Source organism: Fistularia commersonii, chromosome 11 (genome assembly GCF_037954325.1).
Source record: "Fistularia commersonii isolate RoL2024-O1a breed Wild chromosome 11, RoL_Fcom_v1.0, whole genome shotgun sequence".
Taxonomy (NCBI): domain Eukaryota; kingdom Metazoa; phylum Chordata; class Actinopteri; order Syngnathiformes; family Fistulariidae; genus Fistularia; species Fistularia commersonii.
In genome coordinates, this window is record NC_141294.1 from 1442477 (window position 1) to 1466440 (window position 23964).

General features: G+C 40.4%; 1 protein-coding gene across 2 annotated transcripts; it reads right to left on the reverse strand.

Moving 5' to 3' along the window:
- Positions 1 to 1194: 1194 nt before the first annotated feature.
- Positions 1195 to 23591, reverse strand: LOC147229186 (lysophosphatidylcholine acyltransferase 1). 2 transcript variants are annotated; one of them, XR_015106867.1, is made up of 15 exons: positions 23185 to 23591; positions 18562 to 18701; positions 15586 to 15800; positions 10988 to 11100; positions 10351 to 10411; positions 10102 to 10160; positions 9029 to 9063; positions 8192 to 8246; positions 7806 to 7888; positions 7203 to 7328; positions 6422 to 6575; positions 5547 to 5645; positions 5007 to 5148; positions 4018 to 4901; positions 1195 to 3930 (listed from the first exon to the last, which is right to left on the reverse strand). XR_015106867.1 is itself a non-coding variant. In XM_086156031.1 (14 exons), exons 1-14 carry the CDS (start codon positions 23305 to 23307, stop codon positions 4660 to 4662), a joined length of 1647 nt encoding a protein of 548 aa, XP_086012157.1. In that variant the 5' UTR covers positions 23308 to 23591; the 3' UTR covers positions 1195 to 4659. The 2 variants fall into 2 exon arrangements, 1 of the variants encoding a protein (XP_086012157.1); XM_086156031.1 differs by having other exon boundaries at positions 1195 to 4901.
- Positions 23592 to 23964: the final 373 nt, after the last annotated feature.

The following is a 23964-nucleotide window of genomic DNA, read 5'->3' on the forward strand; positions in this document are numbered from 1 at the left end:
CACGGCATATCTTGGTGAGTTTTTGAACGGGATATTCTCCCATGTTCAGGCTCTTGGGCGGGTGGAAAACATACTTTGGGTAACTCGAGTCTTTCCCTCCTCTCGTGTTTTGCACGTCTACCTAATTCTGCAGAAGGAGGGAGGTTGGAAAAAAAAAAGATGCACGAGAGGAACGAGGACACTTTTTTTCGGCGACTGACTCCAATTAGAACTTTGCCCTCAAACACACCAAAATATCACGCCTCCCCTTCGGGGACGATAAATAAACGGGGCCTCGAACTGATGCGTTCACTGCATTGCTGACGATAAAATCCCACAAAGGGCTTCCAGATATGCCGCTCCAAAAAATAAAGGGAACAAAATGTAACTCACACCTGTGTGAAATCAGTGTCCTCTTAGGAAGCAACACGGATACATTTTGACTTGTTTTAAGGACATTATATCAACGTTGGATCAGCCTATGCTGTTTTTACACAAATCCAGACCTGCATGGTTTCATACATTTGATTTCTATCGATCATTTTTGTGTGATTTTGTTGTCGGCACATTCAAAGATGAAAAAAAACAAGTATTTACTAAGAATATTTTATTCATTCAGATCTAAGATGTGTTACTTTAGTGTTTCCTTTATTTTTTGGAGCTGTGTATAATCAGATAAAAAGACAAAAAAATAAATAAAAATAAAAACGAAATGATTGAAGAAATAATTCCAGAGGAAATTCCTCAACTAAAACCAAAACACATAATCAATTGAAGAATACACAACCTAATAGAAGAGAGCTTTCCGACCAACTCAACATGCCACTCAACAAGTTCATTGAGCTCATAATCCTTTATCAAATATTTCATTTAAAAATATCGATGTTTAGCCAGTGGAGATTGATGACTCGGACTTGAACGACCAAAGCTCTGCAAACACCACATTCGATGTGCTTGAAATAAAAGAGAAACAAGAGTTAATTCTAAGCGATCTGACCATTTCAAAGTTTAACTGGGGTTGCAGTTCTACATGTCACCACTAGAGGGCGCCACTGCGCACTGAACCAGCAGAAGGCCAAGAAAAACAAACAAAACTCATTTGCAAGGTTTAACGTGAAAGTGATGTTATTGCAGCACTTACTCTTAACTGAACAATTTCCATTCATGCAAAATCTCTCTCTCACACACACACACACACACACACAAAGATAAAGCTTTGTATTACCATTTCTTTTTTAATTAAATCCAAGAGCCACATCAACAAGTTATATCATCGGAGTCCTGAACAGACAATTCAAAGTAGCTTGCCAAAATGACTCTTCATCATCAAAATGCATTAATAAAATAAAACATGTGGAGTATAGAAAATAAGACAGGGAGTAAAGCTACGGACAAAACAGTTTCTTGGTCCTCGACGAGCCATCAGAGAGACGTTATCGCTCTGTGAAGAGTACACAAGTCTCTCTTCTTGGGCTCAGTGATGGACCGACTGTGCTAAGCAGGCAGCAGTAGCATAAATACAAGTTTCTCTCTGCAGAGTTTACATTTTCCCAGACTGATGGCAAGTGTTAAAAAAAGCACGACCCCCCCCCGAGGAATGTCGAATAAAGAAAATAAAAGAGTTCATAAGCCCCAAATACGATGCACTGGTTCAAATTGAAATATAGAATTAAGTACGTGTGATTCAGGTATTTCTTTTTTCCGACCTCCGAAAAACGGGGATGTGAAATAAAACCTAAAAGGGGGCCGAACAGCTCTTCCCATTTCATTCCGCGCCATCAATCCTGTCAGTCGCATCCTAACATATTTACAAAAACGGTTAAGCTTTCCTTCACACAAGTTCTACAATGGCGCGCTCCTTCCCAAAATCACACCACGACAGTTTTTCTATTCCTCGCCGGCTCATTGCTTGATTCATTCTCTTTAGAAGTTGCCGTTTCCATGCTGCTTATTTTAAAGAGGAAGCAAAAATAATCTAAAAACTAACAGTACAAAAAAATGCGGGGTGAAGGTTCTTTCTCCAGTTTCTTTCCCAGCTTCCTCTGTGCTCCTAACATTGTCGCGAATATATATATGAATAAAAGAAGTATTCATGTGAACCAAACGGAGCTACAGAACGAGAAACTAACTCGACATGCTTGACAGCGATGATATTTCTTTGACATATGGAGAAAATAATCTAAAGTGCAAGCACAAGATACAGACCAAATAGGACAAAGCAACGGGAGAAGGGGGGCGGCCGCTAAAAGCATTGTGATTCAACATTAGATGCTGTCATGTGCATACAGTCGGGAGTGTTTGTGCGATGCGGCCCGTCATGCAGTGCGAGACGCCGTCACCTCAGGGCCTGATAACACACACACACACAAAAACACACTCACACACACACACACACACTCGCACTCAACCAGCACGTCTTGCATGTAAAACATGGGTGGGGTTGGGAGGGGGGGGCTCAAACAGGGAACATGATTTAAAAAAAAAAAAAAAAAAAAAAAGTTTTCTAGGAAAATGTCCATTGGAGATCAGCGCTTTGTGTAGCTTCTGATTGTGACAAGATTGTCAATACATTCTCTTTTTTTTTTCTTTTTTTTTTTTAGCATAAAAATGATATAGATTCAAGGCTATCGGTTTTCCGTTTGAAATCTGCATTTTGTTTCTATGCAGTCGACTCAGCAATAATAGAAATAACAATGAGCTTTACACACTGCTGGAGGAATACAACACTGAACAATTGCAGTATAATAAAAAAAAAAACTAACAAAAAAAAAAAAAAACAGCAGGGGGGGAAAAAAAAAAGTGGCTCATTTCTTAAACCACCATCAATACAATCTGCAGAGGAGAGAAGATCACAGATCTTTTGTCATGGCAGTGAAAATAAAAATAAAAAAAATTGTATACGTATCTTGAAAATTCACAAAATGTCCCGCATTTGGAATATTCAAAATCCGTATCAGAACTCTTTGTAAGCATAAATTTGAGAAGGCTTAGGAGATGTGAAATATAAATATTGCTTCACCGAAAGCCGGAGAGGGGTTATTAAATACACGAGAGCGTGGTCCTCTTTCTGATGGGAGGCGTGAAGAAGTAAAGACATTTTCCTTTAAACGTCGTCCCGTTATGAATTGTCACACACTTTGTGAAATGTAACACGAATCCAGGAACTCCCAGTGAAGACACCCTTTAAAATTGAATGTGGTCAATTCGATCAACACCGGAGAGGTAAAGACTTCCCTTTTGTTTTAGGGTCAACATGAAAAGCAAAAGTGAGGTTTTCTTTTTTTTGTCTCTGCATCTGGAAATATGACGAGGGTCGTCCAGAGGCCGAATCAGCAGCTTTGCAAAGAATTACAGCCTATCTTGTCAATTCTCTCAGACGTGCTTTAACTTATCTTGCATAATTTGCCAATTGGAGGTACATAGACGAGGAGCGGTGAGTTTACGTGGCAGTGTAAGGCGGAAAGGAGAAGTCTCACGACCTGACCTTTCGGAGGGGAAACCAGACTCTGCCACAAAGATGAACGTGCTTTTGATGGTCGCAGTTTGAAAAAATCCCAGCTTAAAGCCAAAAAAAACCAATGACCAACAAAAAGACGATTGGGTCAATCGAAAAGGCGATGTTTAAAAAAATAAAAATAAAAATAAAAAAATGCATTTTTGGTCCACGTTTTTCCAACGGTTAAACAAAAGACACTTGAATTAAGAATGACTGGGCAGAAAGGTACTGATATTGCAAGGAATAAAACATGCACATAATCCAGAGCGTGTCAAAAATGATGACATCATATTAGTTAAAACCTCATTTTTGTCACTGAACCCTGAGCTAAATCAAACATATAGTTTTGTATATATATATAGATATATATCTATATATATATGTATATCTATAGATATAGATATACATATATATGTGTAGGCTCATAGCGATTACGCCCATCAACTCACAGAGACCTGAGTTCACCTCCAATGTGGCTCCTGCAGCGAAAATGCTTTGAGGTCGTCGTAACAATTGTCACTGGTGCCCTCAGGCCTTCAGACGTTACATAAATTAACCTAAACACTGGCTGGAAAAAAAAAAAAAAATTGTTAAGAGCCCATTCACTCGGAGCTTAAAATCCCAAAGGCAGCTACCATTTACGAAGAGACAAGTACGAATGGAGGAAAGAGAAAAAAATAAAAAGAGAATCAATACTGTTTTCAGTAAAAAAAAAAAAAAGAAAAAAAAAAATTCCTTTCATGATCAGGGCTGGTTTTTCTTCTTATATCCCTCTCACTAAAACATGCACTGTAGAAAATAATATCTGTTGCCCCTGGAGCTTAAGTAAGTGCTTGCCCTTCAAGTATTAGCGACGTATCAGTAACAGCCAATGTTGGCATTTTGACAATCCTTGCTACGTAAAAAAAAAAATATATATATATATATATATATATATATATATGTATATATATATATAAAACCAAATAATCCTGGCTAAAAATAACAACAGAAATGTTATGGAAACCACACTAGTAAAAAGTTAAGTTAAACTTCTCGTTTTTTTGAAGGTGTAGTTACTGAACTGAAGTCCCTTACACGTGACCGACTACAAACTGCTGCTGACACACACACACTCTCACCAGGAGAGGCGTTCGTCTTCCCACCCCGAAAAAAAAAAAAAAAAAAAAAAAAAATCCATCATTTCAGTTGTGTTTCTTCCGGAGTGCGTCCGCTTTGTGGTCGCGGTCGTTGGGGGTGAAGTCGGGGCAGATCCCGTTGGCCGTTTTGTTGCGGGCGGCGCCACGCGGCGGCGGCGGCGGCGAGGGAAACGGGCCCGTCTTGGACGGGCGTCCGTGGCAGGGGCAGCTGTTCAGGCTGGCATTTTCCGTGTGCAGGTACAGCTCCGCGAAGTCGACGTGCTGCTCCGCGAAGCTCCGGAATTGCTCTGCGAAATCCCCACAAGAGGGCGCCGGCGTCAAAGGCGCGGAACGTCCGAACGTCTCCAAAATATCGATCGGTACGTTGTTGGAAATGGCTTTTAAAGTCTTACCGAATGTGATCTTCCCCGTGTCTCCGGTGTCGATGGCGGTGAACAGCTGGGAGACGCTGAGGTGCGTTACTCCCAAAGCGGTCTTCAGTATGACAGCCAACTCCAACTCTGTGACGGCTCCGTCTTCCTCCGCCTCGAACATCTGAGAAAGAGCCAAAGAGATATAGGCGTCCCCTCTTTGACAGCTGCATTCAGGCTGGGCTGTCTGATCAACTGGAATAAAGCGTGCTATAATAAATAATACATCTGTCCTCGATGGGTTTCATGAGCGCCGCAGTGTGAGCGAGCACACAATTTTTAAAGAATTGTGAAGCGCGGTTCAAGAGAAACCATGGAAAATGCTCAAACTAAGCGGTTTCATTTTCTCGCAACCACAAGAGATCAGCGGCGGCGATAAGCCCCAAAAGCACATTCGGGCTGATGCAGATCTGAGCGCGATTACAAAATCAAGGACGACTTATGAGGGGAAAAGCTAAGACAACCTACGGTCTGATATTTTTAGCAAACGCTGTACCGGACCTGCTGGAGAGCAGAACATACCTTGAAGCCCAATTTCATCGTTTCCAGGGTTTGGGCCGGTCTGCAGACGACAGATAAGGCTATCACGTATTCTCTTACATCCATGCAGTTTTCTTCATTCTGGGAAAATAAAAAAAACAGAGCAATAACCAGATGCTGCATAAAGATAAGAGCGTGAACGGGACCAGGAAACCTGAATCAAATTTGTATATTTGTTTGCTCGAGTATGATTCTAGAAGCCAGCTTTTAATTATTTGTTTGTTTGTTTAGAAGTTTATTAGGACAGTGTACAAATACATTAAGCACAGAGGCAGAGATGTTTGTACCAGATTATAGCTCATAGCTTATTTCCATCTGTAGTCCTGGACGATACAAATATAAGATAAGATAAGATAAGAACAACTTTATTAATCCCGAAGGAAATTGTTGTGCCAGAGTTACAGAAAATATAACAGTAATAAATAATAAAAAGAAAAAGGCAGAATCTGAAATAAAAATATATGAACTATAAACTATAAAGTGTCTCAGTGAAACTATAAAGTGTCTTAGTAAACAAGTGATAAAAACTATAAGCGTCTGAGTAACAAGTGAGGTAAGGAGTGCACAATAGTATGATAAAAGGAAAAATTGTAGTGTAGTTGTTATGAAATGAAATATTGCACAGTTCTGTATAAACTGTATAAAATAGACAATATATATAAAATATACAGATAGGCAATAAAATAACTAACAATATATAAACAGGCAATAAAATATGTATTTTGCAAGTTGAAAGTGCTATTGTTGTGATATTGTTACTTATTGAAGGAAACCTTCAACAGCATATAAAATACATCCCTCGATCGTCAACACGAGACTCTGATTTCCTGCTTCCCGGCTTGAATGTTCCTTCTTACCTCATCGAAGAGAGCAAACATGTCCCGTAGCATGTCTGAAACGGGCACGTCCAGGAACAGAGCAAAGCCCTCCAAGCACAGCTTTTGTCCCTCCAGCTTCCTGGATCTGTTCCCGTATTCCTGCAGAACCTTTTCGATGTTCTTCGGCTTTAGCCTGGGGACGAAGGGAAGAGACAAACCGAACGTGTTGAAATAAAAAGATCCTGCAATTTAGTGTGTGCGCGTTTATTCACGTCCGTCTACTTTCTGTTCAATCATATTGATACTTCTTAATATCAAGTGTTGGACACCAATGAGATGAGATGAGAACAACTTTATTAATCCCGAAGGAAATTGTTGTCCCAGAGTTTCAAGTGAAAAACACAACAGTAATAGATAATAGTAGAAAGGAGGAAGAATAAGAAATACAATGAAATATGAATTGTCTTAACTGTTAACTGTAACTACAAAGGTTGATTGCAATGCAAATGTCCCATTGGGGCTACATGAGTGTAATCTATCATCTTATCCAAGATAATTAATTAAGAATAAGAATTTGAATGAAGTTAAAAACAAAATATAGACGTGCAGGGTGTGTTTTCACGCTTATGGAACGACCCCGGAAGTTGTATTTCACCGAGATGGCCCCGAACACGCTGCTGCTCGCAAGGAAAAAAAAAAAAAAATGAAAACCTCTTCCGGAAACTGAATGGGTTTCCTTGGGCTGCGGAGCGATACGCCTCTGACCCGCTACTTCGGCCTCCGCGAGGGCGCGTCGTACCGGGCGGTCGGAGGAACTCACCCCAGCCTCCTTACTAGCTTGGCAAACTCCAGCAGACAGGTGTCGACAGGCAGCCTCAACTGGCCTTCTGCCATCGCCAGCTGGCAATCTTCAAATGAATAGTCTGTGATGGGAACGCCCAGAGCTCTGAGCGCAGAGAGCACAACCACCACTTATGCACAAAATTAAACATAATACATACGTGCATTACATATATCTTTTACATCCCTTTTCATTTCTTTCTTTCCAACTTTACTGTTCCTTTAATATGATTATTCTTTATTTTTATATAGAGGTCTATTTTGATTCTTCCCCGCTTGACTCTGTAGCAGGAGCCGCTTTCAACGAAAAGCAATTTCCCCCTGGGGGATCAATAACTATTCCGATTCTTAGCGAGATATCGAGTGTAAATACAGTCACACCCTCATGTAACAGCTAGTATTGTTGCACGGGGGGTGGGAAAAGAAACTTTACAAACTAGCAAAACGTTGCGGAGCTGTTTTGTTGTCAATGCAATCAACTGCGATGAAAAACATGTTTATAAATGTAGTTTTAGTCCCCGTTCCATTACGCATTCCAACGACTAACTGCTAAATACCTCATGAATCATACATTTGAACTTACTTCGCCATGATGCGTCTCACATTGGCAGCAAACAGAGCCGGGTTCTTTTTCTCCTCCTCTGAAGGTGTGTAGATGGGAAGGAACTGCAGGGAGATCAAAGTAACGCCATGCTTTAATTCAAAAGGGGAAAAACAAGTTACCATTTCTTATAACTGTTGTTTTGAATTATGGATTTTTTTTGGCGAAATTCCCCCCCCAATGCATAGTCAAGTTTTGAAACTTTGATTGAGATAAAAGAATAAAAGAACAGGATGGCTTCATCAGCGGGGACTTTTTGTGGCATATGTTTAATAAACTAGAACACTGTGAAGAAAATTGAAACTGTTATTATTATAATTAGGATTAAAAGCCATTGAATTCAGTTGGGGAAGTACTGTCACACCCACCTCGATCACAAACTCATTGTGCAGCTGGCAGAGAGTCAGCCATAAGATTTCAAACCTGGCAGGAAAAAGAAAGAAAAATAACAAATACTGTCCTAATAAATGCACTCTCCACAACTTAATATGAATTATGGCACAATTAAATAATATTTTGAAATGGTCAAACATGATATTATTTTATATTACATCTTATATCTATTTTTTACTATATTTTGGATCTTTTAAGGGATTTGATATTACCAAAGAGGGTCATCTTTCATGAGAATTTTAAAGATATTTCTCTCTCTAGCTGTGTTGAGACGTATATTTCTTATAACACTCAAATCAGTGGAAAAATCCTATGGACAAAGTTGTGTTTATGCCCGGAAATCATGGCCCAGTTTCTAAAGATAGGCCATTTTAATGACGTGTTTATGACATTTAGTTTTGCGTGAACCTCACTAAACATCCCGGGGGGAACTAATTATCACAAAAAAATGTCAAATTACTAAAAGTGATATTTGTTTTGCATTTTTTCCCCTTGGAAATTATGGGGAAAAATTCCCATCCAGGCCTGCGATGTTTGAGAAAAGGCAGTTATCTGCACGGCACCAAGTGGCCCGGTGGATAAAAAGCACTGGTGACAAAAATAAAATGTGTTTTCCCTGTTTCCAAAAGAAATAAAATGTGTATGTTGATTAAGACTTTTGTGGAAAAAAAATGAAAGCTCAGCTTTATATCTGAATTTGTATAGATGGTCTATCATTGCCTAAAAATGCTTTTTAATCCTCGCTACAAAGCTGAAGTACGTGCCTGTATATGTGGAAATGTTTTTGGTTTTAGATTTAAAAATGAACTTACGCTCCGGGCCCTTGCCATGTCCACGTGATGGTGTCCTTCACAGAGGATAATAATCATTAGACAAAAATCACACTTTCCTCCCGGGTCACTGATGGTGTTATGAGGAACATATTTCACACTCATTTCACCACCGGGACTTGCAAAAATCAGGACTGCATGATTGTGATAGAGTCATTTATGAACGACCACAATGTGTGCTGAGTCCCTTCTGATCCAGCCAAAGAAAGCAAACACGCAAACAGCCAGGCTGCCGCAAGACCGGGCAGCCGATTCATGTCAAGGCAAAAGAGCGACGGTGCACTGCGGCTGGAAATTCAAATCTGTGGCCTGCAGTTACCCAATCTAAAGCAACAGGCAGAGAAACCCAAGGTTTCGGTGAACGGTTTTCTTTTGATGTATTAAAAACACAATTTGCCGTGCCATATTATACACGGGCGCTGGTCTTGTATTGTAATTTAAACGCTACCGAAGCTGACATAATCGCAAGCAATACATTCTCGATCAGTGACGTGCAGTCGGGGGAGGCAGGAGAGGCCTTGCCTCACTTGTCTTGGAAAGAAAGAATTGTAAAAAGAAAAAAAAAAAAATTAAATGGTTATATTTATCAGTGACTTGCAATATAAAGGTATTTTTCAATTTTTAGATTTTCTTTTATTCAAAAATCGCAGGATTTTCACATTTTCTGTTCAAATCCTGAGAAGAGACATGCGGTGAGGCTGCAGGCTGTTGAGCCTCAATGTAGATTGTGCAGTGACAGCTGACTGCTGGCATGCTCTGCACTGACACCATATTGCTGACTCTCTACAGTTACTATTAAAATGTTTTGCGCTTTTGCTGTACGAACTACATTTCCAATCTACAGTAGTTTTTTAGTCAAGAACTGCATGTGTGTTACTAGTTTCTTGTGCTGAGCGATCATAAAACGGCTGCGAAGAGCCACTAGGTGAGGCACGCAGTTCTCCTGCCTCATGGTAGAGGGCGCTTTTTGCAATGCCTCGGTGGCAGAATACAGTGACTCACCAACTGTGAACCTCACCTTCGCTGTGACCGATACATCCGTCGAGTGAACTTACCAGTTTATTTGGGTAGCGAATAACCACGGGTTGTACTGGTACGGCAGGGATGAAGGCCCCTAAAATTCCAATAGTGATACCAAAGTTAAAATTGTTCTTCAAAAACAAAACAGAAACAATTTGGGTAGAAAAGATAACAAAGATGACAGTGATGAGATGCTCCTGTGACTTATTCAAAAAAAAAAAAAAGAAGGAAAAGACCTGCGCTGAATCAGAGGAAATGTGATGATGATGATAAAGGCATTTTACCTGGCTTGAAGGTGATGAGGCAGGATCTGTTGGTGCACGTTCCCTCGGGAAAAATCATTATCTGCATGAAATAAAGGAAATAATTCACACAACTTCCCGAAATCAGAGGAGATAATGATAACATTTGCAACATGGTTCAAAAAAAAAAAAAAACAAAACAAAACACAATAATGGAAGCTATTAGAATAAAACTAGGATTTATGCAGCAAGGCAGTAGACAGGACCCCTTATTGAATAGGTATCAAAACATTTGATCAAAATTGGGGGAAATCAAACGTTACAGTCATTATCTGGATGGTCAAGAAAGGAAATAAATATTTCCAATTTAATGCAATATGTTTGTTTTGATTTTGCACCATTGAAACTGCAAAAGCTTATTGTAACTCTTTCTCTTTAAAAAAAACAAACAAAACATGACACCAGAATATCCAACTGTATGGCCATATTGCTACATTCATCTGAGTAATGATGACACAGATTCTTTTTTTATTCGATCTTGAGTCTCAAGTAGGTTGTAGCCATTGAGAAAAAAAACATTGCATAGCGGTGAGTGAGGTAGAGAGCCATACAATCTACTAAGTGATCTGCCGGTTACTACTTCCTGTTTTAACCGCATTCTCCTTTTTTGGCTTTTTACCTGAGGCCATTCTCCTCCAGAGTGGGCTCTGCGTTTGATCTCCTCCACCGTCTTCTTTCTGGAGTCCTGGTCTGATCGTGACACAAACACTGGTCTGATGTACTTTATTAAAGCTGGAGGAAACGGGACAATGGGGAGAACGTGAGGATTAACAAGACGCTTTAATTAGCTTTTCCTTCTCATTCGCTGAGATTGACTGTATAATGGGAAATACCTGAAACAACCCGTTCGGCCCTATTCACTATTACATTAAAAGACGTGCCTTGTTTGAACAGATACGATCGGCGGGACAAACATCTCGCCTCCAGAGTTCAGAAAAGCCAGCCAGGCCAATCCGAGACAAGCTCCTCTCTACATCAACCGCCACCCAAATAATGTTCTTTAAGTACTTAAGTTCGCGTCTATCCTATAAAGCTGCACAATGTGCTTTACTCGGACGTTCCACGGTTAATAATTATAGGGCCTGTGAAGGACTGATGAGTTAAGGCTATCCGGCTCATTCATGGCAGGAATAGCGTTTGACGAAGGATTAAATGGGCGTCCGACAGAGTCCATCGATCAGGGGATGACGAGGAAGGCTGTCGATCACATGATCGAATCGAGCTGTCGATCCACGAAATACAGGGTCAGATCACTCAGCCGCTCGCACACATTTTCCCCTAAATATCTCTTTCTGCTGGTTTCTCAAGACAATAACATGCCTTTGTTTAAATTCTATGATTTCAAATATGTCTGATTGTAATTACATTGCGTGTGTTAAAATTCCAGGCCTACACAACAAAATAGATAGTCATGGGGGGGTAAAAAATCACCCACACACACACACACTGAGTGAAGCTGCTCCAACATCACATGTATCAACAATTATCAAGGAACTGTTCAGGAAGAACAAAAAAAAACAAACAATTTAATTAATCTATAAGGCCTTTTCTAACAGGATAACATTTACTGCAGACACTTGAGAAGGTACGTTTGTGCCCATGAGGTCTGCAGCTGTTCAAGTCAGGCCTGTTTTGGCAAATCATGCACACTGACTTGAGATATAACAGATTTCTGAGTGAGGTCAAGTTGTCTCAAGTGTGGCAGGCAAAGGTAATATAACTTGATAGTGATAGTAAACGTGATGGCATTTGAGGTCTAATACAGCTTCCCCTGCATATGAAGTCTGTCTAAAGCTGACGTTCAAAGGACGTGTTTTTAAAAGTAACTCTTGAATGTGGACACGGCTATTATTTCCTGAATGGAAAATTTAGATCCAAATAGAATAAAAAAAACAGAAAAAACAAAAAGGAAAAAAAAAAGAGCATGAATGTTCTGGTTCTGGAGGGTATATAATAGCCACCTGATATCTAATACGTTCTAGACGGTTGTATAGATGTCGAATCCTACGAGACAGCTTCCGTTTCAGCCGCCTGAAACAACGGCACGTGGACATATCGCATTTATTTTTAATTTCACTTGTGCCAATACAAGGCGAGAAAACAAAGGGTCTGGAGGTAAAGAAAGAAACAAAGGTATGATTTGGAGAGCGCAGAACGTAGAGGACCTCAAGGTGTGCAAACCTTCAAAGCACGGCTGATCCACCCAAGTGTGACGAGCCAGAAAAAAAAAAAAAAAAGAGTAATAGAACAGCAAGTAATGGAAAATTAGGGTAAGCTAAGGTGAGGCAAGTGCTGAGCGAGGACACGGGAAGAAGTAATTGATTCTAACTGTGAGCTGTCAGCTGATGGGAAGGGATTAAGCCTGCAATGAGTATTCTCAGAGAGACTGCGCACGTCACAGTGGCTGATCGGGTCTTAATGCTTATTGTGGATTTCCCTTGCTTGTCAAGTCATTGAAGCCTCGGTTCTTTCTTGAATCAAAACTTACAAGTCCAACTAGATTACAAAGGTGCAGGAGAGGATGACCCTGTTAGTGCACATGGAGGAGACACTAAACATCTAATCGGATTTTGTTTTGGTTTTTTTTTGGCATACAGCGGACGGTCCATGTCCAAACATGTTTTATTTTTTCGCACTGGGAATCATATTCACATGAACACACCCGGCCAATTAGGTTCCAAATATCTTCCAGAGTCAGAGATGATTTAAGCCGTGCCCTCCACTGCACTAATCTAACCACGCGTACACTAAACTAAAAGGAGACGAGGGGTGACATTATGTTACCGAGGGTTTCCCTCACCATGCGGATCCATCACACCGGAGGTTTAAAATAAATCTGGAAACCACCGTGTACATGTGTCTTACAACAGCTTGACCGTGAATTACACGGTGTACAATTTGCAGGATCTGCAGCCAGTGGGATCACATTCAGCGTGCTTCTCCATTATGACATCACAGCTTCTCGCCCCCCCCCCCCCCCCCCCGCAAGCTCGCCGCTAATGGAGTTCAGCTGCACGGCGCGTTGCTATTTGTGCACAGTTCGTCGTTCTCCTTTGGTGAGCTTTAATGGGTTCCGATATGGGGGGGGGGAAATACGTGACTCCGTTTAACATATTCCCTTAAAATGCCGTTAAATGCAATTTCATTCGAAAACCCCTCCATCCACAGCACAGCCGTTGAGTCTTTGTTTATGTTTCTGATTTTATCCTCCAGATGAATCACCGGTTCCCCAGTATTCCTCTCAGAAGCCACCATACTTTTATGGTGCATTAATGCCCGAGTTAGCATTTCTTCCAATAAATTATACATGTTGGATTTAGAGGAAAATCAGCCGCCGGTTTCCGATGAGAATGATAATTTCCCCTTTATAGCATTTCCACCCTCAAATTTTGCAGAATGCAACAACGGCCCCCTTGACTTCCTTCACTTCCAGGCGAAATCCCCTGTTTTACTAAGTGGCTCCTCCGTGCCCCGAAGAAACATATAACTCAGGAGTATTTCCAGCCATTCCCTCCCCGACGTGCTTAATGTTTTTATAGTCTCTGTCTACTCTCCACCCGTTTTGTTTTCGGAGGAATACATCGAAAAGTAAATGGTTGCCATTTACTTAGCGTATTCCAATTTGTTACAGCGGTCTCTTCTTCAGCGGACAACACCAAATAGCTCTATTTCTCCTGAACCTGGACATCCTCTTTATCACTGCCAACAATTTAACGACCAGAGTCAGGCTTTGAATTGAAACGCATTATCTTCTCCAGTGCTTCTTTTTATCATGTCTTATTACCCTTCGTACCACTTCCTGGACTTGCTTAAATTGAATCGGGGTTGCAACTAATTAGGTCTTTTTGGTTGCAGCACTTCCAATTGGCTGTTTTTTCCTCGGCATAATTCCTGCATTTTGGAATTATTTTTCTTTTTGTTAACTCATTTACAAAGCTGACCGGTGTTTTTATCAACTGAATAATTCTTCCCATCACAGACCGGTGCCATTGCAAAAGATCAGAGTCAGTCTTTCAGTTTTACTTTTCATTTCTGCCACAAATATAGTCAAATATGTTTCCCTGTACATATTTACCAAGTTATTTGTAGCTCCTATATCGCCATCTCCATAAGCAAAGCATCTAAGTTTGTTTTTTTTTCATTATTCGACTTTTATCATTATTATCTTTATTTATTTATTCTTGCTAATCTGTTCCTATTTATTTATTCTATCTCTTTCCGCATGGAGAAACTGAGACCACTGGATTTTCACAATTTTCCAATTCTTTTTCAATTTGCTGCACATTCACTCCTGCCCTTAACGGACAGCTGCTTGCGACCAAAACCGCTGGCATCCACGGCACTGGCTCGGTTTCTGGTATTATTTTCTCAAGATATACAAAAACTCAATGTGATACGTAGATCTTGAGACGAAAATATCTTTGTCCGAGCTCTACAAAGAACAGCTTTGTCTTTCTTTCAACCATGCCCCTTGTTCACCGATGACCTATTTCTCACCCTCAGCTATTATAGGAAGTCACTCGCATCTGGACGAAGGGAGATTCCAGAGAACACTTGTGACCACAAGACAGGACCTGGTGGTTGAGTCTGTCATACATGTACTGTGCTATCTCTGATCAAAACATGATTCCGACTGGAAGAAAGTTAGCTGGGAATCTGAACCCGTTTTCGACAATCTTAAATATTAGAATATCAAACATGGTGAGGTAAAGTCTTATCGTGAATAATTCTCTCCCCTGGTCTGAGTGGTACCATTGATATAAGAATAACAATAGATTTTTGTTCTATAACGACATGAATAGTTTCATGGATATATCAATTACGAAAATGAAAAATGTCTTACTTCTGAAGCATTTTCTAAAATGTAGTTTATGTTGCTATATTTCCTGACACGCAGTTTCATCAATACTTCCAGTCAAGCTTTCGTGACGCTTACAAGGCAAATCACTAAAACGGCAATATCCCCAAAACTCCCGAGACCTGCGCTCTAAAATGTTATAGGACCAAAATAAAGAATGAACTTTATGCATTCACATGCTGCCGAATACAGTGCGACGTCCACCATGTCCATGCATTAACACTCTTGTGACCTTTTTTTTATCTTAAAAAGGTAGCGTTTTCAAATCAGACGATACCGAATATGATATTTTTCACGATGCAAGTCAGTCGAAGAGATAACAATAACAGCCATATCACTTCTGTGTGTTTGTTACTCACTTCCCCACAGGGGTATATCCTTGCTCTCGGCTTTCATGACAATAGAGGCCATTGTCATGGTGACTGGGATAGCGTCAAAGTAAGAAGAGTGAGGTGCCAGGGTGAGGATGGGTGCTTCAGCAGGCAATGCCCTTCGCCCCTTCACAGTCATCCAATGGAAACCCCCCGCAAACCACATGACCCGCATGATGATCTTCAGAATTATGTCCACCAGTCTGAAAACAAGATGATCCATGTGTGAGGACTCCATTTCATTAAACTGCACATGACCCCCCCCAATTAATTTTTTGTTTTATAGAACAGGCGTGGGGAAAAAAAAAAAAAAAATTAAACAAAAAACCATTAGTAACAGTTCCCAACATCAATCTATGTTGAATGTGTGTTTTGATTTAAATGTACAGTGTAACACATGATAAATGCGAGGATGAAAATGGCGAGTGTTACAGAACAGTGGCAGCTTGTTGTTGAAACTCACCAATTTGCAATTTTCCTGGAATAAGCCTCGATTTTGACGTCAAATAAGAGCTTCGAGAAGCTCGAAACATTGTTTATGGATAGCGTGGGAGAAGTAGCGTCGGAATTTGAACCCATCAAACATAAACAATACCCGGCTTGGGGAGACCTTCGTTTACAGAGACGGAGGTCCGAGAACCAGCAAGGAGGCAAATCGCTTCTTGGACGTGATGTTTGTTACTAAACTTGAACTGGAGCATTTATTATCAGCCTGGGCTGCAAAGTTTGGCCTCTTGCTGCCAGCTTAATCCTACCTACTCAGCACTCTGGCCATATTATGTGCACAGTCACTTCAAAAACTTGAATAAGCGCTCAAAGTTTAGCCTTTTTCAGAGAATTCTTCAACTATTTTAGTTAATTGCTCACGGTCTTAACTCTCGCTCTGATGAAAAAGACGCCACTGTGATGCATTTGCGGTTCTGTGGGAATCCGTTGGATCGCACCCATTTGTTTCTTATTTTGCCATGCGGAGAAATCTTGACTCCAGACGTTCATGTAACAGATCATTTTTACTTTTGATGCCAGAGGTAAAAACACAGAAAAAACACACTGCACTCTATCAGCCTGGATTTCATTCTCTCTCAGGCAGCCATGTATTAATTTGCCTGTCATCACTTTAAATTTAGACGTGACTTTCAGCCTTCGTTTGTCATTCAACAGTTACCAATGACTAAATATGAGACTAATAACCGCATAGTTTCAATGTTGCTTCATTAGCCAATTCAGGAGGAGGAATTCCAAACCCAATACGGCTGTAACTGATGGCTTTTTAGGATACGAATGTCTTCGGCAAAGTTAATCTCTGTCACAATGGAAAACGATGTGGATCAGATAAAAAAGCGTACGTGCCAGTCGGTGACTGGGACTGGCATCAAACATGCTCCGTCAGCGGTGAGAGCGTCACCCAAACGCGAGCGTCGCTGTTGCTAATCGATAAGAGTGGAGCGCAAACCGAACGGCCCGCGGCATTTTGTGCACCCTCAACTGAGCAGATCACTCCGGGTCCAAGCAAGAATAAACATCATAAATGTTTTCACAGCGCTGGGGAGGACACTACATTCAAGTGACCAAAGGTTTTAAAACACTCATTGAGGTCACGAAGCAAAAAGTCCTAAATGCTGAATTTTAACTGATTTTTTTTTTCCCCCAATTTGTTTGCGACGATAGGGTCCTTGCTAGCTTTCATCTGGCTGCATTAGTACTGACTTTTCAATCAAGCCGTAAGAACAGCTTCATATACTCCTTAGTAAACATAAAAAATGAGTGTAAAAGTATTGTGTGTTTGCATCTATTGATGGCTTTGACTCCTGCTGGTATCACATTATGTTTTAATTACAGCGAGGAGATTTTTTTTGGTTTCAGTTTACAGTTTAATTCAACCACTAATCCCGAATATGCAACCACTTCCTATAGAACTATTGCTGCTTCTGCTGCTCCATTAGAATTTGACTTTTTCTTGCTCCAACACATTATTATTGATGCGTTTTAAAATCACTTAACCCCTACACCCAAATGTTGGCAAACTTTCAGTACATTTGTAGAAACTATATACAATAAATTTGCATATGTACTTACATATATGCACAAAATATAATATATGCATTGGTAGAAAGTGCACGTAAGGAATTCTCAGAGTTTACTTCCCCTACAGGAAACTATTCTTGAGGTCAGCCAAGAGAAGAATAATGAAGAACAATTCATAAAATGTAACTTTGTGTTCGACGTTTGTGTTAGCATTTTGTAATATTGGCAAAGGTTGTGCGGTCCAACATTTAGAAAGAATCATCTAAAGATACATTTATACCTGTCTGTGTAACATGTTATGTTACACAGACAGGGGAGGCGAGTGGTGAAGCTGGAGGTGAGAAAGATTCAGTTAGAGGGAAAAGAGGGGAGGATACAAAGAGTAAAGCCTTGCCAAATCAACCTGGGACCCCAAAAGACAAAATAGCCAATCAGGCTGAAGTGATGCTCAAGTTACTGTGGTTTGACAGACAAAATCAGTGTTTATGTATGTCTTTTGATGAATATGCTCAATTGAGAAAACTGCTCTTTGGTTCCCCCCTTTAGTATTCTATCAAAGACAGTCTATAGCCAGATAACAGGATTTATTTCATCCCCTATAATGCACACAGTAAATCACTTCTATATTGCATGCAATACAACTGTTGGTTTAAAACGTCCGATCGACCTATTTCCAAACAGTGCCTTGCTTATTCCAGTACAGGCACGCGAACCGGGCGACAACAAACGTGCACCTTTCCAGGAGAGGCCACACTAAGTGTGTGACCCGTTGACTGGTAAAAGATTGGAAAATTGTGACGCGTGTGTTTTCCAATGCAGCTTCCTCAGCGATCTGACTTGCAAATAATTCCAGTGAGTCAACTCTTAGAAGGAATACCTGAAATAATCGCGGCGACAATCCTACCTAAAAACAAGCATTGCACACAGCAGGCTACCCACCTCCTCCATAGGCACTGGGGCTCAACGGTGGTCTCGGAACGCCCTACTGAGGCCAGGAAGGCGAAAGGCCAAGCTAGCAGCATCATGAATGCGGCTATCAGAAGACGGATGGGGAATAGTGTGACTGTCATGAATGCTATCTGCAAAAGACAGAGAGGGGGGGGAAGAGGTTAGAGGAACGAATCCAAGTCCGGACATTCATCTCCAGTTAATGTCGTGTGAGGTTAAGATAAGATAAGAACAACTTTATTTATCTCGAAGGAAATTGTCGTGCCAGAGTTTCATGCAAAAACATTACAATAATAGATAATAGTAGGAAGGAGGGAGAATAAGAAATACAATAAAATATAAATTGTCAAGGTTAAGGCTATCAAATGTTTTAAGGTCTTAAGTACAAAGATTTGAAGATTCCCTTCGGCTGAAGGAAGAGGAATTAAAAAGTCTGATAGCCTCAGGTAGGAAAGACAATGATTATTGCGATATGATTATGAACGATAATGATTATTGACAATTACGATGATTATTCAGTCATGATTATTCACACGGAGACACACGAACAGGACTGAAGCAACATCTGATGTGTTGCTGTGCACTTATCTTTTATCTCAATTTACATGAGCCGCAAGCGAAACCTCACGGACTTCTCTGAAGAATGTTCTTTTTTGTGCAGCAAAAAGGAAGTGGTGTAACTTTTTCTGGTACATGTTTAGCCATTTCAACACTTTCAAAGGTTTTAAACCAAAATTACCCTCACTTTTATACATCGGTGCCATAATTGCAAGTGAAAAATAAAGTGAAGAGAAGTACTTGAAACCCGGATTTTGATCCAAACTAGTAACTTGCAACTGGACCAGTGAGCTCAAAGTGAGCACCCCTGATCCCAGCATTCCATCCACAACAGGAGGGCCGATCTTTCAAGCAGTGCAGCGGGTATCAGGTTCACACCAATAACAAGCGCGTCTCAGAGCTGGTCAGCAGGCAGCGGTGAAATGATCGGATGTGATATGACTTTTTGCAATTTGCCCTATACATTTATAATGCTGAAAAATAATTAAAAAGGAACACTTAAAACAACACAATGTTACTTCAAGTCAATCACACTTCTGTCACAAAGGAAGCAACACAGATTCATTTTGACTTGTTTTAAGAACATTACACCAACATTGGATCGGCCTGAAGTGTGTTTTTCCACTCATTTTGAGTGTGACACCAAATCCAGACCTCCATGGGTTCATACATTTGATTTCCATTGATTATCTTTGTGTGATTTTTCTTTTTGTCAGCACATTCAACTATGTAACGAATACAGTATTTCATAAGAATATTTCATTCATTCAGATCTAGGATGTGATATTTCAGTGTTCCCGTTATTTTACGGAGCTGTTTTCTCCTTGTGATGTCTTTCGACATGATTAGCCACAATTATAACTTAATGATAAGATCAATTATAAGAACAGTGGCTTTCTTTTTAAACCTGACGTCGGTGCTTTAATATTATTGAATTTAAATGTTTATGTATTGCAGTTCTACATTTATATTTGCTAAGATAGTACAAAAAAGAAAAACCATTTCAGAAAACTCTAAATGGGAAAGAATACAATAATAAGGAAAAATGGCACACAAAAAAAAATAATTGAAAAATGTTATTAAATCCAGCTCCCAGCATAGTCATACTGCCGTAATTTCCAGACTATTGAGCGCACCTGAATATAAGCCGCACCTGCTAGCCCATCGCTATCTTGGGCTTCCTCCAGCGCACTAAAACCGTCAAATTTGTCTTCTACAGTGTCAGACTTGAACGGACTCAAAATTTCCCGGCCATTTCATCGGTCCAATGGGACATGGATAAATGCTTTAGCGGCGTGAAGGTCGTTAGCACCCCCAAAAAATCCATATATTAGCCACATGGTTGTTTAAGTGAAAAAAAATCGCGGCTTATCGTCCGTAAATTACGGTAAATCTTTTTGAACCATGTCAGTCCCTCTCAGAGGGTACAGTCCATTCACACGCATTGTCACCTTAATGTAAAAGCAAGTACCCGGGACTGTTAATAGCACTTATCTTGGGTCAATATTTATCTCGATCGCAAGCACGAGTAAGTGTCTTCATCCTGCTGTCACGTCTGCACCAAGGCCTTGTCTGACTCTCTGATCTATTTAATAGTTTTACAGCAGGCTTGGTGGCTGACATCAAAAAGCAAAGGTGGATTTCAAATTGAAAAGAACCAAGACTGGATGATCTCACTGCTCCACGGACAAATCTTTTTATGTTACCGGTACTTGCTTCAGAAGAACTTAAAAAGCCGGTGGGCAGGTTGCCCTTTCTTGATAAGAGCCGATAAACAAGCTGTCCATTCTGGTGAGGACTACGGTAGGCCGGGCCTGTGAATGTCACTTTCACAAAAACTCTTAGAAATGTGACAAGTGGGCTTCATTTGTTTGCCTGTGGGCTGGTCGGTTGATTAATTGCCCAGGAGAAGTAGAAAGAATGTTGCTTTGTTATTGCCCTTCATTAAAACACAATAATGCAAGGTAAAAAAAAAAAAAAAATTCAATGATAAACAAATAAGTTTTCAATAAATAAATCTGTCGGTGGAAAATATTTTGAACGCTTAACCTGCTTGTCAAAATGCAAATGAGTTCCCCCCCCCCCCCCATGGAAAAAAATGAAAGTACTTTTTTTTTAATGACAAATGGGTCTCGACAATCTGAAAGGCATTCCATCATGCATGAGTTTAAAATTGCATGGGGAGTGAATCCAGCCAGTGAGTCCCATAAGGGTATATTTAAATTAACAATTCCTGCTTATAGTCCTAAAAGAAAAAAAATTGGTGATGTGGCACATCATCATGTTGGCACAACTTAAAAACTCAGACATATATGTAGGTCCTAGAATCCATACAGTACATAAAAAAAAAAAAAAAAACTCTATTCAAGCTATCAGTGATATACAACCTAAAATTGATAAGATTAACACTGGGAGTTTATTCGCAACACTCAGGGTGGAGGGCAAACAAACTTTAATACAATAAACAAACCATTATCCTTCTCTTTCAAAAGATAATGATGGACAGTGACGTGAGTGAATCACCTGCTTGCAGGTATTCTTCCTGATAACAATATTTACGTGTATCACCATGTTAGAGCAGTGCTAATGTTCACAATGGGGCTCGCCCCATATTATACTGAAATAAAACTCCTCTTTAAGGAACAAATGTTTGCTCTTAATGCATTTGAAATTCACAGTGATATAATATATATGTTATAGCTGCACTGAAATGTGGATAACGGTGAATTCACCAGAAACACAACAATGACTGACTGTCTCTTGCGATCGCCAGTCATCTGCATTTTGCAGTGTCTTCCAGTCTTGCGATGCATATATAAACAGGATATTACAAAGCGTTGCATATGCATCAAGGGCAAACCTGCAGTTGCTGAGAAGCGTGTTTCAGGACACTGCAAAGTATTCAGTCAGTGCACTTATCCACGCTGCCCCCCCTCCCCCTGTGTCTTAGAGGAAGAACACACATCTCTAACTATTTACGAAGATATAAAGTGGCATGCAACATGAAAAAGACGGTGAACGCTGTCTCCATATGCACGCTACACGCTTAAACCCAGCTGAGATTTCAGCAGTATCAGGAGTTACAAGTGATTATTCAGATCTGCAAAATCCAAATAGTAAACTAATCCTATACATCCATCTGAGCCTCAGCAATTCTACCAAAGGAGATGTAAACTTTTTGGTCACATACTCAGTCCTGCTGTCCATTACAAAGAAACAAATGCAGCTGAATTACAAACCAGGGGACAATGGAGCCTGGGAACCCTGGATCTTGAGATCACTTTTGATAACAAGGATGGTAATAACATGTAATAATTGCGCGGCGTGGCGAAGACTTTGTGCGACCCAACAGCCGGAGGAAACGGTGTTAAGTTTTAAGATAAGGATAAATAAATAAACGCACTTCATCCTTGCATCCACCCCCTCCATCTACACGTGTTGGCTGTAATTTGAAGTGGGACGCTCCAGAACATCAACAACACAACAATCGTCATCATCTTCGGTCGGGTGGAGAAAAGAAAAAGAAAATAGCAGATAAATCTGTGCTGGCAGGTATCTGAAATGTCATGTCTCGAAAACATCCCGGATTAAAGTAGCAAAAATAACAGTTTAAGCGCAACAAGCTAGGCCCATCCCGTGAGGGCGGCCATGCTCGAACAACTGTATTTCATTTTAGTAGATTAAGATTTACGTGAGACAGGTTCATTTTCATCCTCTTTTTTTCGCACACTATATGGGGAATCGTTGAGGTGTTGAAACGACACGTTTTTGTTTTTTTTAAAGCAACATGTTTGGGCGGAACTCATGAGGAAAGCTCATCGTCAACAGGACAGTATAGAAAAAGCAACATGTATGTAGCTAATGTTAGCAGGTTTGCTAACTGAACCTCAGCTGACTGGAAACATGCAATCAGGAAAAAAAAAACAAATAAACTGCTAACGAATGGTCATGACAGCGTCTGCACAACATTGCATGAAATACTTCACGTTTTTCCATCCGATGCATCGCCACACCTGCATATCCGCGGTCAGCTTGAATGCAAACACATTATATTACCTTTGCTTTTTCCAGGGGGGTAAATTTCAAGATGTGTACAAAAGGGTTTCTGAATGGAGGAGCTTGGTCCATCTTCTTCCCATCTCCCTCCACCGCACATTGTCTGTTATTCGCCAACCTCATTCTCACAAGTAGACGATGTTGCAACTGTGATTGGAATATTTACTTGCAGAAACACTGACTGAGCCCCCAAAAAAGGGAAGACTCCTAACACATAACGCAGTTCCCGGTGTCTGACTTGAACGCTGGCTAATTGAGGAGGCAGTGCAAGGTTATTAGCGTTATCTTCCTCTCCCGGGCAGCATGGAGGGATAATGGTTAGCTTAAGGATTAGCTGGGGTTATTTGAAGTAGCCGATATCTGTCTCCAGTGCGCAGGACGCCTTTTCTCCACACCGTCTTCCCCAATCAGCCCGCTAGCTATGGATGCTAACGGAGCCACGATTTCAATCCCATGACAGTGCGCATGCGCGCAACCATCCATCAAGGCACCATTGGGTTTGAAGATCCATTTACTGCAATTCTGCAAAATATCTGCACGACTAAAGTCGGAATTAACAACGAAAAAGAATAGATAAATAAATTAAAAGATGAGATTTGTGAGTCTGTAATAAAATTGGGTTGGTCATTCAGTCCTCTATACACTGCTCAGAAAAATAAAGGGAACACTAAAAGAACACATCCTAGATGTGAATGAATGAAATATTCTTTCTATTTTTTCTATTCTATATTAAATATTGTGTTCTTTACATAGTTGAATGTGCTGACAACAAAATCACAC

Bases quoted from the DNA above. Each gene is read 5' to 3' on its own strand.
- LOC147229186 (XM_086156031.1), bottom strand. From the start codon at position 23,307: ATGAGGTTGGCGAATAACAGACAATGTGCGGTGGAGGGAGATGGGAAG. The intron at 10,412-10,987 runs GTAAAAAGCCAA...TATTTCATGCAG, and splicing joins CTGGAGGAGAATGGCCTCAG to ATAATGATTTTTCCCGAGGG. The intron at 6,576-7,202 runs GTGAGTTCCTCC...CTTCGTCCCCAG, and splicing joins AAGCTAGTAAGGAGGCTGGG to GCTAAAGCCGAAGAACATCG.